The sequence below is a fragment of the Pseudochaenichthys georgianus genome, chromosome 13, assembly GCF_902827115.2.
Source record: "Pseudochaenichthys georgianus chromosome 13, fPseGeo1.2, whole genome shotgun sequence".
In the NCBI taxonomy this organism is placed as follows: domain Eukaryota; kingdom Metazoa; phylum Chordata; class Actinopteri; order Perciformes; family Channichthyidae; genus Pseudochaenichthys; species Pseudochaenichthys georgianus.
The window spans coordinates 41,370,708-41,385,979 of record NC_047515.1 but is presented as its reverse complement, the minus strand read 5'-3'; the positions used below and the strand labels follow the sequence as shown (position 1 = coordinate 41,385,979).

At 40.0% G+C, this 15,272-nt stretch overlaps 1 protein-coding gene across 2 annotated transcripts in view; it reads left to right on the top strand.

Moving 5' to 3' along the window:
- The window catches only part of LOC117457821 (zinc finger protein 271-like), a 32,196-nt gene that overhangs the window by 3,550 nt on the left and 13,374 nt on the right, over positions 1-15,272 (top strand). The window contains exons 1-2 of one of the 2 annotated variants that reach the window (XM_071205222.1): positions 832-1,265; positions 7,432-7,488. In XM_071205222.1, coding sequence (XP_071061323.1) covers positions 1,152-1,265; positions 7,432-7,488 — 171 coding nt within the window. In that variant the 5' untranslated portion in view covers positions 832-1,151. Of the gene's footprint in view, positions 1-831; positions 1,266-7,431; positions 7,489-15,272 lie in introns of those variants that run through there. The other variant, XM_071205220.1, reaches the window with a different exon arrangement.

Sequence of the window (15,272 nt, the reverse complement as noted above, 5' to 3'; positions counted from 1 at the left end):
CTATATATTTTGTAAGACACTACGGGTCAATACCATAGACTGTATATATAAATGGACGTAGGGTCCGTGACGTCACCCATAAAGGGAATACTTACTTCCGGGTGTACAATTCTCCGTTATCCAATGGGAATGGACGCTCACATTGCCTTTAAGGGCAGCCGACACAAACGAATGCCGTGCTTCCATGAGCGTCAAATCCCGCCGCAGATGGGAATACATTGCAATCAGTTGAAAGCTATTTGCGTCCCTTGATGAAGCTGAAGGAGCCTAGGAGCGTCACAACTGCACGCCACGGACACTGACCAAACGTCGCTCCTGGACGATTATGGAGTGAGAGTGTGTTGGATTGGACGAGGCAGTGCATGCACTGATCTGATGCTTCTTGACATGAGAGCAGTTTCCCAGCGGAGTGAAGAAAATACATGAACCTCACGGGAGTCACTCCTCAGTTTATACTGTGTTTTGTTTCAATTAATGTATCATTTAGTTACACATATGTCTGAACAACAAAGTGGTCAAAAATCATTTTCTTCATTTATTGGAAACATTTTCATGATCGCTTTTTTCGTTTATATTTTAAGCATGGCGTTTATCTTTTTTGAGAATTAGTTCTTATTTTATTTAATGTATTTGGGTCTACAACAGATGATACAAATGTTTGTGTCAGTAAATGTGTACTAGAGGCGGGGGTGTGTGTGGAAATAACAGGGACAGAGCTGGCTGCTGTCAGACGATCAGCTGTGTAGCGTCATCACAAACGGACGTCGCTTCACGTGACGCTCCGGAGGAAAGGACGTCCCATTGCTCTTAAAACTAATTTCCCTGCTTCTCGTGGTTTCCTTGCATCTCTCCATGCTTCCCTGGTGGGAGGGACTAGTCGCAGGGAAACGACGCAAGTGAGGGACGCAAGGAATCAATTTAACCGAAGTGAGAAGGGCCCCAAGGCTTTTCCCCTTCTTGCTCCGTGCTAGAGCTTTTCCGTGCTGCGTCATTGCGTCATCGTTTTGCGTCATGACGTAACCGTTTGCGTGCCTGCTTCATAAAGCCAAACCGCGCGGAAACACCTCACATGATCGACAACAACAACAACAACAACAATGGCAGATTGTATTGAAGCGCTACTCGTTTTGGTTTTGCTCTGTCGAAACTAAATGGAACAAATGGGACGACTTTACTACCAACTTTACAGTCGTTACATGCTACATTCAAGACTTCTTTACAATCATCATCATCAACTTCAACGACGATTCGGTAGGAGAAAGAAGGTAAATATACGTCCCATTCGATGGCGTTAGAGCTAATACCCAGCTTTGCAGCATTAATTACTATGGCATAACCAGTGTCCCTGCTGAAAAACACAGCTTAGATCAACAAGGCTGCTCTGGCTGGTTTAATATTAGCTGGTTAAGAGGGGTTTTGGACACTTTAGCTGGTCGGGATAGCTGGTTTAGCTGTTAAAAGATGGTGGTCACAGTGGTCTAACTGGTCACCATTAGCTGGTCGGGATAGCTGGTTTGGTCACAGTGGTCTAGCTGGTCACCATTAGCTGGTCGGGATAGCTGGTTTAGCTGGTGGTCACAGTGGTCTAGCTGGTCAGACTGGTATGATCTTGAGTAGAACTTTAGCTGGGATTACTTGATAGTTAAGCTGGTCATATGATGATGAAACACTCTCACCCAATTGCAGTAGCTCAATGAACATCTATCATTTCAGATCAGAGCACCTGCCTCACCAGAATGTATTGTCTGTAAATAAATACTCATACATCAAATGATTAGAAGCAGGTAAATAATTTATAACACACAATGAACACTAACACACATTTCACAAAAAAATTCAAAACACCCATTACTTCGTACTTTTAAGCAGTTTCCTTCAACTGTTTCTTTCCGCTTTTCACAAGGTCCTGTATTTTTTGTGAAATGTAGTAACCGGCCAACTTCTCCCTCTCGATCTTCTCCACGTTTTGTAAATTCCGCCATCCTCTGAAGCACTCTTCAAAAAGAAAGGAAAAACAGATTAACTTTTAGCTTTGTGTTATGATTACTGAAATATGTGCACTGTGAGAAGAAAAATGTATCAAATTTTGTTTTGAACATTCACTGTGATTGGGTCTATTATCCACGCAATACACCGCATTACTTTTTTTTCTTAATTTACATTATTTAATTCCATATTCTGCTCTTGTAAATATCATATTATATTAAATGTATATACACTTTTTGCACTACTTTTTATTTTGTATTTTATATATGTTGCATTGTTGGAGGAGCTCAGGTCAGAAGAATTTCATTGACATTTCTACACTGTAGCTGCTGATTAGGGATCGACCGATATGGCTTTTTCAAGGCCGATACCGATTATTAGTAATCAAGGAGACCGATAACCGATATTTGGAACCGATATACATTTGCAGTAAAATCAGAAAATCTTGGCGTCAAAATGTAGAATAACGCAAGCTCCAACACAACTCAACACAACTTCTTTGAAATGCATTTAAGCATATATTATGTTTAATTAACTTTTAAACATCTTACAACTGGTTTCCTCTCTGTGCCCTTTTCTTTAGTGCAGCCTTCTGCAATGAGTTAGAGAGAGACAAGAAGTGGGGCTGCAGGCTGACATGCTTAACTAACAATAATGCTTAATTTATTATATCAAAACAATGCCTGTCTATCTAGCATAACATCCCAATAAGCTGCTAGCAACTGCAAAACACTAGTGCTGGCTAATGTTTTGCAAACTATTAAAAGTGAGGCTATGACAGTAGACCTAACGTTAGTCTAGTAGCCTCACTTCTAATATTTTGCTAAACATTTGCTAGATACATGTCGCTAAATTGATTTATCAACTTTAATACTTTTTAATAGGGTTGGGTATCGTTTGAATTTCCACGATTCTGATTCCGATTCTACTTTTCGATTCCGGTTCTTAACGGTTCTCGATTCCGATTCTTTGAGGGGCAGGGTAAAAAATACATGCTTCTTCCACCAAAAAAATTACATTTATTCGAGAAACTTTTACACAGGTTAGTTTAGAGTAATATTCACATTAATCAGTCTGTTTATATTCACTGCTATGTAACTGTAACCTGAGAACCACTGAAGCTACAGTGCAACAGTCCAACTTTTAAAGGACCCCCCCCCCCATTTAAAAACAGTTCTTGTTGAGAAAAACAAGCATATCTGCCTTCTCAGGTATACCGGGAAGAAATGTTTGAACATTTTAAAGTAAAATGCTTCAATCTGTTTGTGAATTGTGATCAAAACGTTTGAGACCCACTGAGATAACTTAGACTTAAGTGAACTATCTAAACCCTCAGAGTCCTTTACCTCACTGAGCTGTAGTTATCAGCCACTCAGTCTGACTGGAGAGGACTCTCCCTCCACATCATTGTAGAAACATCTTCTTCTTCCATTAGAGCAGCTAGCACCAGATGCTAATAACAACAGCTCGTACCGGTGCACCCTCCCTTTCTCCCTCGCTCACTCGCACGTTGGCTGTGAGCTGCGGGTGCCAGATAAGCCAACATCCCCCATTTTCATCACTTGCAGCGGCCATCGTACAGGGCAAATGAAGTGTAACCGGGATGAAAAGGGTGTTACATTTACTTAATTATGAATGTTGTTACATCAAGGCCGAACATTAGGATGAGTACCAACGGTCAAAACATTTTTTTTTCTCCCAGAGCTGTCAGCGCAGCGCCTCCACAGATCTGGCGCCCTAGGCGAACATCTATAACGCCAGTGCGACGGGCTGGCCCTGGTCTCAGGTTACGCTGGCTGTAGGAAGTGTAGGTACAACCAGAGCCATAGAATAGTATAATATAATAGAATATGGCGCTGGGTACAACCATAGATATATATATATAAACACGTGTTTATATATATATATATATATATATCTATGGGTACAACGCTACATTTCCCGCCCCGCCGCAGTCATACAGTAGGCTACGGAGAGCGGCGAGAAACATTTCCTCAGGCATCGAAAAGCGGAACCGAAATTCACATTTCTAAATGATGTCGTTGGAATCGAAATGTTGGAACCGGTTCCGGTTCGGAACCGGTTCTCGGTACCCAACTCTACTTTTTAAGAACCCACGGACACCCTGCTACAATATGATGGATATATTACTTTACACCCGGAAGTATGTATTGTCATTCTTATCTTCGATAAATTGAGGGATATACGCTATATTTTATTAACACCAGTATATACTTTATACATCCACCTCAAGTATTTGTCTCTGCACCGGAAATAATTTAATTTTAAAGTTCAACCGCATATTATATAGACTATATCAGCGCCACACCTGCGTAACACATGGTCCTTCTTGTCTGAACCATTTTTTAAGCGATTTTAAATCTATTCTTGTCGACTTGCAGCCTAAATACAAAGATAACTCCACTCTCCTACCACTGCTTACCTCTAATGAGCCTTGGTAGAACTAGTGTCCGAGTCATGGGGTCCAGAACTGACTGAAGACATGTGGAACAGAGGACAGGCATGGTTCGATGTACAGGGAACTGGAACTTTGAACAGGTGCTTTCATCTTTTCTGCCTGAAGTTCTTGATCAGGTGTTTGATGTGGGCTGGCATGATCCTTTCTGCAGCGATGAATAAAGAAAACAAAGAAAACATTGTTAATGATGGTAACAACAATAATATTAGTATAACTATTTATATAGCACTTAAACAATTGCAAAGTGATTCTCACAACAAAAATAAAGAACAAAACAATACCAACAATAAAAAAACTATTATAGGAATGTTAAGAGACAAAGATATTATAAACATTCTGAGAGGCCGACTACAAAAGGGAGACTCTTGATGACATCAATGAGCAGTCCCAATAGATGCTGTTGTATAAAAAGAAATAGATTTCTTCTATTTTGTGTTGGATGATTTGTTTTATTGATTGCTGATCGATGTGTGTATATATATATATATATTAGTGGTGCACGATAATTATCGGCCCGATATTAGGAATTATGACGTCATCCCGATAAACCCGATAAAAGTATTAATAGCCCCGATAATATACAATATATTTTTTGGGTAAAAAAAGAAAACGATACTGCGGTGTGGGTGGATTGGGATGAGAGGCGCTTGTCCCGTTTTGCCAGTACTGTGGTATTAGTGGTTTAGGAAGAGGGGAGTTTTTCACAAATCCAGCGCTCCCTAACTCGTGCCTGGCTGTGACGTAAATGGTGAGCGGCCGTGAAGCCAGGACAGTAAACAAACATGTCGTCGGTAGTATGGGACTATTTCACAGTTTCAGAGTTAGATGGTTCGCTTGCTATTTGTATTAACAAATGCAATGCAGAAGTTCCACGAGGAGGGAAAAGGACAACGAGCTATAATACTTCTAACCTGATTAGTCACCTGAAACATCGCCATGGCTACGATGGTGTGTTAAAAGCGTACGAAGACGCCTGCGCTGCTAAATGCTAAAATGCTAAATGCTCATGTCATTTGCTCACTACTAGTCTTTTTTTTACCACCAGGTGTGCAAAAACTACAGGTACATTTAATTTATATATTATATTATTATCGGTTATCGGTATCGGTCTTGAGAAGCAGGAAGTTATCGGTATTGGTTTAAACAATACCGTGCATCCCTAGTGTTTTGTTTTTTAAGAGATAATATTTAACATAGCGAGACATTCCGACACCAGAGAAAAATTGTGCGGGTAGATTAGTAAACCTGGTGTTTACCCTTCAGGCTTCGCGTCGGGATCTTCGGGGGTGCATAGGCATGCATTGCACCCCCAGTTGAATGTTATGCACCCTCTATTCAAAAAAGAGAACGGAGCAAAAAATACAAACAACAAATTGTGTCAGGTGCGCGTGACCTGCTCCGCTGTGCGTGCATCATTTCCAAAGTGCTTCCACAGCAGTGACACATATCTGTGGATAATCATTTATACGAAAATGGTTAAAGCAACCATCACTAAACGCCAGCAACACTGCATCTACTGCAGACAGTAGCAACAGGTCAGATGGGGACGCCACGTTACCCTCCGTTAACTTGTGGACACTAGCGTACTCCCGCCTGACTCGCCCCCAGAGCAGCAGTCTTCGCCGCCCCTCTGTAGCCCGCAGGTGCCAGGATACCACGACAAAACAGATTCTGCTCAGGTATATCTAAACAAGGCGGCCATTTTGCAGCTAGTGGTATCAAAATAGACTGGCTAGAATATGAATGTAAAATAGTGCCATATTCTGCCATGCCTGTAGAAATGTTGGGTCAAAAATAATGCATACAATAGCACCACGAATGGCTACAAAAAGATCTTGTATATCCCAAGCTTATCAACAAGCTAATGTTGAAGCTGAAATGTTATCATGAGGCCTGTACTACGAAGCAGGAGTTTCGCTTAGCGGGCTAACTTCAGGGAAAACTCGGGGTTTCCGGTCCTACGACGCTGGTTCTCTTTTTAGCGGGATAGATCTCCATGGTAACTTATGCTGAGCGGCTAACCTGGGGCCAATACTACGAATCAAGATTTTCGTTTAGCAAGCTAACTTCTGGGATTTCCGGTCCTACGAAGCTGGTTCTCTTTTTAGCGGGCTAGATAACTTATTCTGAACGGCTAGCCTGCGCCGGAGCAGGATAGGTTCCAGGATAAGAGCTCAACTTTGGGGAGTTCTTCTTCTTCTTTGCTTTCATGGCGAATCGCTTCCACTTGGAGCATATCGCCACCTACTGTTGATTTTTTTTAATGTGTAAACTGCCCATATTGTTCATGAAGAACAGTGTTCACATTGATTTTATTTTTCATTGAATGTAACCGTTTCAATAAGGATACATCTATTACAGGTTGAGGTAGAAATCATGGTGGAACAGCTGATAACAACAGTGTGCAGAGTTTAAAGCGATCAAGTCCTATTACAGGATAAAGGAAATACAGTTTAAACTGCCGTTGCAGTTCAAATCACCGACTGTGTGAACGTGAACATTAATAGAATATCACCTCCCATCTTCAGAGCAATCTGACTATTATAACATTACCGTTAAGAAAGCTTAATTAAATATCTGCCACAACATAAGTAACCGGATCAGAGTAACATTAAGTACAGTCCGCGGCATATCACTTCATAATGTATCATATATCTCCTGATCTGAGTCAGCTGAGCCGTATCTGGCCGTGCAACACTCAGTGTCACAGACTGGATGCAGAAGTATTATTTTAAGCAACACATTAAGTTGACGAAACACTCGAGTCAAATGTAATTAAAGTCAGATCGTGTCTTGGACGGGGCAGTGATATCATAAACCTGTTGATGTACGCATTCAAACACTTGTTCTGTTCCCAGCTGTATTCACCTTGCAGGTGCAGCTCTGTGGCTTTGATCCTGGATAAAGTGTTTAAGTCATGGATGTTTAAAGTTTAACTTCTAATATGGTAATCTCTGTTATTGCAGATGGCTGAACTTCAGGTAGACGATAACACAAGCAGCAGAATGACTTCATCAGCAGAGGTAAGTTACTTTAACTTTTAAAAGTAAAAATCTGGGTTAAATAATTATTCATATTTGAGTGAAAACAATGATATTCTGTTTAAAGTTTAGCCGTCTAGAGTCCTGTTGATTTAAGTTTTCAGAATTGTTTACATGGTTACATTTGAGTCCAAACAATGAAGAATTAAAAAAGCATTCGTTATATTGAGTGAATCATATTGGTTGCTCGGAAACATCTGGCAAAATCAATCAAAGATGTAAACAGGAAGTGACCTGTAGAAAATAGTGAGTGCTAAAGCTACAGTAGCATATACAAGGAGTTGTTAACATCTGATCATTCACATTTACTCAGAGGTGGTAGAAGTACTCAGATCTTGTACTTGAGTAAAACTAGAAGTACTCAGATCAATCAATCAATCAATCAATCAATCAATGTTTATCTATATAGCCCAATATCACAAATGTTACATTTGTCTCAGTGGTCTTCACAGTGTGTACAGAATATCAGTATGACAATACGACACCTTCTGTCCTTAGACCCTCTGTCCTTAGACCCTCACATCGTACAAGGAAAAACTTGAATATAAAACCCACAGTTTAAAGGGAAAAATGGGAGAAACCTCGGGGAGAGCAACAGAGGAGGGATCCCTCTCCCAGGACGGACAAACGTGCAATAGATGCCGTGTGTAAATTGAAAAGATAATACATTTGCAACATAGATAGTCCAAATGTTTGGAAATGCATGTGTGTATAATAGGAAGATGAATCCACAAGGATATCCATCCAGGACCTATGATCCAGGACCACAGCCACGACTCAAGATCCAGGGCTCGTGATCCAGGGCACTGGACCGCAGGATCATCCATGACTCCGGATCCCGGCGTATATAGACACCAAAAAGAAAGGCATTTGGGGAAGCTGGGTTAATCGGAACATGAGAGTACACAGGGATAGACAGAGAGAAGGAAGAAGTAAGATGTCCCCCGACAAACTAAGCCTATATCAGCAAAACTAGGGGCTGAATCTAATCAGCCTTAATTATAAGCTTTATCAAAAAGGAAGGTCTTAAGCGCACTCTTAAAAATGGATAGGGTGTCTGCCGCCCAAACACAAACTGGAAGCTGATTCCACAAATGTGGACCTTGATAAGAAAAGGCTCTGCCTCCCATTGTACTTTTAGAGACTCTAGGAACAACCAACAACCCTGCATTCTTGGAACGCAATGCCCTAGTAGGACAGTAGGGTATAATGAGTTCTTTAAGGTAAGATGGCGCCTGCCCATTAAGGGCTTTGTAGGCGAGAAGAAGAATTTTAAATTCTATCCTGTGTTCTATAGGGAGCCAGTGTAAGGCAGCCAGAACAGGAGTAATGTGGTCCCTTTTCCTAACTCTGGTTAGTACACGAGCCGCAGCATTTTGAATCAGCTGAAGCGACTTGACTGACTTCTTGGTACTCCCTGATAATAAAGAGTTACAATAATCCAGCCTTGAAGTAACAAATGCATGGACTAGTTTCTCTGCATCGTTTTGAGGCAAGATATGCCTGATTTTTGCAATGTTATGTAGATGGAAGTAGGCGGTCCTTGAAATAGATTTTATGTGGGCGTTAAAGGATAAATCCTGATCAAATATAACACCAACATTCCTTACAGTCTCATTGGAGGCCAAATTAATGCCATCCATAGTTGTTCGGGAAATTATTGACCTAGACTCCTAGATATGACGTACAGGACCAACCCTGACGTTTGTTTATCTCCTTTAAGGACATAGGCTGCTTGAGCCATAAATGTTATTGTTCCCATTCTGTGACCGGTCAACACTAGGTCACAGATGGTCTGTTGTTGTGGGTGCACTAGGACACTTCCTTCTTTGTTGTTTGTGGACTCCAAGGTATGACATCTTCGAGGCCATAAGTGACGGACGCAAGTGACTCAGTGTGCCCAACTGGTTACACTATCTTATCAAGATATGTTGATTACTCTCTTTGAAACCAGTTAAATGGGCTAACAAGAGAGGTTCTCCAGAATTGACGTGGCAACCACCCGTGCAGTCAGACCGTGATTGCTGTGACTTGTGATGTGAATCCTCCGGCCGTAACTCCAAATAAACCTCCAGTGTTTGACATCAAAAGCTCCTGCTCCACCGTGTCTCCTTCCTGAGTCGGTGACTCCCACTACATTGCTACACAGAAGTTTCCTTTACAATAGTTAGTATATCTATAGATAATTTGTTTCGTAGATTCTTCGGCCAAGTACAATAACTTCAGTTTTGGTCGTGTTTATCAAAACATTTAAGGTCATCCACGTTTTTAAGTCCTTGAGGCAGTCTTGAATTTTATTTAGATGATTGAACTGTGACCAGTGTGAGAAGAGTTTACAGAATGATTCCTTATAATATTGCCTAACGGAAGCATATATAATGTGAACAAAATAGGTCCGAGCACTGAGCCCTGTGGCACCCCATGGCTAACTTAGGTTTGCGTGGAAGATTAATCGTTGACACGTACAAACTGAGAGCGTTCAGATAGATAGGACCTAAACCAGCCTAAAGCAGTTCCCTGTATGCCAACTAAGTGCTCTAGTCTTTGCAATAGGATATCATGGTCGATAGTATCAAATGCAGCACTGAGATCGAGCAAGACAAGAATAGAGACAAGTCCCTTGTCTGAGGCTATTAGAATATCATTTGTGACTTTAACCAGAGCTGTCTCTGTGCTATGATGTGTTCTAAAGCCAGACTGAAAATCTTCAAATAAATCATTGTTTTTTAAGTAATCACACAGCTGTTTTGCGACCGCTTTCTCAAGAATTTTTGAGAGGAACGGAAGATTAGAAATAGGTCTATAGTTGGCTAAAACCTCTGGATCGAGGTTGTGCTTTTTAAGAAGCGGTTTTATCACTGCTACTTTGAATGATTGTGGAACATAGCCTGATAATAAAGACATATTCATAATATTTAATAAAGAAGTGCTAATTAATGGAAAAACTTCCTTCAACAGCTTAGTTGGAATTGGGTCTAACATGCACGTTGATGGTTTAGAAGAGAGAATCATTGAATGTAATTGTTCAAGGTTTATGGCTGAAAAGCATTCTAGTTTACTATCTAGTGTAATATTAGAACTTCGGTTTCCGGGAGCTGTTGATAACCCTATACTGGTCAAAGGCAAGAGGTCATTGATTTTGTTTCTAAGAGTAACAATTTTATCGTTAAAAAAGCACATAAAATCATTACTACTGAGTTCTATGGGAATAGAAGGCTCAATCGAGCTGTGGCTCTCTGTCAGCCTGGCTACAGTGCTGAAAAGAAATCTTGCATTATTCTTATTCTCATCTATTAATGAAGAGTAGTAGGCTGCTCTCGCTTTACGCAGTGCTTTCTTATATTCATTGAGAGTAATATGCCAAATTAAACGAGATTCTTCAAGTTTAGTGGAACGCCATATCCTTTCAAGTTGTCTCGACTTTTGCTTTATTTTGCGGGTTTCGGCATTATGCCATGGAGCTAATCTATGTTGTTTTGTTTTCTTCTTTTTCAAAGGAGCAACAGAGTCTAATTTTATTCGCAGCGCATCTGTAGCACTATCAACAACATGATCAATTTGGGGTGGTGTACATTTTGTATAAGTTTCCTCCCTTACATGCAGACATGCTATCGAGTTAAGTATTGGTGGAATCTCTTCCTTAAATTTGGCTATAGCACTAACAGATAGGTTTCTGCTGCAAGAGCTTTTGACTAATGCTTTGTAGTCTCGTAATAGTACTTCAAAAGTTATTAAGAAATGGTCGGATAAAGCAGGATTATGCGGTTCGACTAATAGTTGCTCAATTTCAATACCATAAGTCAGAACAAGGTCGAGAGTGTGATTATAGCAGTGGGTTGGTTTATATACACTCTGACAGAAACCAACAGAATCTAATATAGAGTTAAATGCAACAGTAAGGCTATTTTTATCATCGTCAACATGAATATTAAAGTCACCTACGATAATTACTTTATCTGTTTTAAGAACCAAAGTTGATAAAAACTCAGAGAATTCTGATAAGAATTCTGAATAAGGACCTGGTGCACGGTACACTGTAACAAATAAGATTGGCTGCAAAGTTTTCCAGGTCGGATGCGTAAGACTAAAAACGAGGCTTTCAAATGAGGTATAATTTAATTTTGGTTTAGTATTGATAAGTAAACTTGTGTCAAAGATGGCTGCAACTCCACCTCCTCGGCCCGTGCCTCGGGCAATATGAGTATTGATATGGCTGGGTGGAGTGGCCTCATTTATGCTGACATATTCTTCATGTCTCAACCAAGTTTCAGTGAGACAGCATATATCAATATTATAATCTGATATTAAATCATTTACCAATATTGCTTTAGATGCTAGAGATCTTATGTTTAAGAGACCACATTTAATCTTCCTGTTTTGTTGCACTTGTAACGTTCACAAGGTGAGTCGGAAACAGGCTTCTCGTTATTAGGCTTTAATAACAGATATTCTTTACAGATGATCACAGGTACAGGTACATTGTGGGGGTTCTACCTCACACTTCCCACACTGACTTAACTCCTACCCCTACACATATATATATAGCAGTGTCTACGTCACAACTCCCCGCCCTCCCCCGTCCGCTCCCCCAACCACAGGCCCGCACCTCAACCAGCATCACTGTGCAGCTCTATGATTGGCAGAGAGACGGGGGATGCCTGAGTGACACCCTGAACATCCTATGCAGGATCGCTACACACTGTAGTAGTTGTTGCATTTACTTTTATTAGGTTATTATGTATGACACCTCGACGCGTCGACTTCAAAATATCGTCGACGACATATTTCCGCGTCGACGCGTCGCTACACACACACACGTGGGTGTGTAAACAAAGCAACAAGCAGTTCGCAATCGCACTTCAAACACAATGGAGACTGAAACGGCTACCACCTCCTCACAGGATTGCGCACGAAGCCCTCAAACGAAAACATCTCGCCCTAGGTCTTCAAAAGCATGGGAATATTTTAAAGTTAGTCCAAAACGCAAAGATATTGTCATTTGCAGTCTTTGCCAAATGGAGTTGGCATATCACACAAGCTCAACGGCTATGTTGGAACATTTAAAGCGGCAGCTAGCTGTGGTGGCTACCATTAGCAGCTAGCATTTGCTCTCCGATTTTTACATAAAAATGGAATTATGGATTATAAATTCAATCATTTTTTTATACATAGACGTTAAAAACCTATGGATTAACCGATTCAGCCGCGTTTTTTCTCATTTTAATGCCATTGAACACGTCTTTTAATCAGATTGACCGCTACGGTGGTGAGACGATCTCCCTAGAAGCTCTGTAAAGGTACATGTTGTGATGACTGTATTTGCTTCCCCTGTCGCGAGTCCGGATCACTCAGTGATGATACTATATACCTACATAATCGGTGGAGTCTCAGCTTTAATCGGATATCTTGTATGTGCAGCTACGATAAGTAATAAGTGTACTTTTATCTTGAGTTCTGTGCCAATGTCCGTTAGCATTTTTCGCTCATGGGTCATTTAGATGCTTCTTATGAGACTTGTGTTTTGTTTTGGTAAACATGGTTTGTATCGTCAGTTAGCTGAGATTTTTTCCGTTAATCTGGTATAACACATTAATAGTTTGTTAAATATTAAGATCCCCTGAGACACAGTATCGTGAAAAAAATTGTTTTTACATTACGTTTTTTTTTACATTACGTTTTTTATGAATTGAACAACAGAAAAATAATCGTTAGATTAGTCGACTAATCGATCAAATAATCGCCCGATTAATCGTTTTCGAAATAATCGTTTCCCCCCAGCACTAATGACACCTCTATTAGGTTTTACCTTAAATTGTCCTTGGGCAGACACACACACCGTTAATATTGGGTATTTTAATGGGTTCGGGATTCCTATGGATGACTGCATAGGTGAGAGCGCAGAGAAGCGTGTAAAACTGCGACTCCGCCTCCTGGTCTCAACTCCAGTTTGTCATGGATTAAGTCCATAAAGCCCTGAAATGTTTGCCGAAATGAGATCGGCACCATCCAAAGTAGGATGAATGCCGTCTCTCTTAATCAGACCAGGTTTTCCCCAGAAGGCTGTCCAATTATTTACGAAGCCCACATTGTTTGCTGGGCACCACCAAGACAACCAGCGCTGAAATGATGACATGCGGCTATACATGTCATCATTGATCAGATTGGGGAGGGGACCAGAGAAGATTACGGTGTCCGACATTGTTTTAGCATAACTACACACCGATTCCACATTAAGTTTGATCTTGTACTTGAGTAAAAGTAGAAGTACCAGAGTGTAGGGATACTCTGTTACAGTAAAAGTCCTGCATTCAAAATGTTCCTCAAGTGAAAGTAGAAAAGTATTATCATCTAAATATAGTGAAAGTAGCGACAGTAAAAGTAGTCGTTGTGCAGATTAGTCCATTTCAGAATAATATATATGATATGTTTTATAATGATTGATCATGAAAGTGTTCTCAAAGCTGGTGAAGGTGCAGCTAGTTTGAATGACTTTGTAGTCTGCAGGGTAGCTTGTGGATTTACTCCAGGTGGAACTAAAGTCTGATTCAACACTTCATTATATTTCACATCATTCATCCACATCTGTAGAGTAACTATTAAATACATGTAGTGGATTAGAAGTACAAACTTTACCTCTGCTGTAGTGGAGTTAAGTACACCATTACCTCTGTAACTGTAGATGGATTAGAAGTACACCATGTACCTCTGAACTGTAAGGATAAAGTACACCATGTACCTCTGAACTGTAGAGGAGTAGAAGTACACCATGTACCTCTGAACTGTAGATGAGTAGAAATACAAAGTAGCAAAACATTGAAATACTTAAATAAAGTACAAGTATCTCAAAATTGTACCCACGTATAGTACTTGTTGAGTTTATGAACTTGGTTACTTTACACCAGTGGCTATAAAGATAGAAAGACTAAGCGTTGCACAGAGGCATGGCAATACATTTTCAAAATGCTCAACAGTGCTGCCAGAATTATAAACTGACTGCTACACAATTAAAATAAATGCTTTTATATATTTCTATTAGATGTGATTCTTTGGCGTTTCTGTTATTATTGACACTGCTGCTTTCAGGGGTCGGGTCCTTGCCACCTTTTTCATACCAGCCTCCCTGACTACAGTTGCTTTAGCGTGTAGAAGCTAGTAAGCCTACTATTTGATTTCTTTTAGATAGGCACAACATGTTTCATATGCAGACCTTATTTTCCTGTTCCATGTTAAAATAAACCATTTTCAGTGGGAATTTTTTTTTGGTCATCGAAAATGAGGTAAAGGTCATTGAGAAGTCATGGAAAAGTCATTGAAAAAAAAATTGATTATATTTCACATCATTCATCCACATCTGTGAAGTAACTAAAGGTATTAAATACATGTAGTGGAGGAAAAGTACACAATTTACCTCTGAACTGTAGTGGAGTAGAAGTACACAGTAGCATAAAATGGAAATACTCAAGTCAAGTAAAAATACCTCCAAATTGTACTTAAGTACAGTACCTGAGTAAATGTACTTCCTACCTCTGAATTTACTGATATAATGTGATCATTTAATGTTCATTATTTTCAAATTCACAGTGTAGATATTTTAATAGCTAGTGATACCTGGATACTATAACTAATTTATAAAACAATGAAATTAGTTTGTGTGCTTCAACCCTTTTAGTTTTTGTATTTAGCTATACATAACTCTAACCTTATAATATAAATGATATAATGATAAAGTATGCAATATTCCATCATGATATGGTTGAAAAAAACAC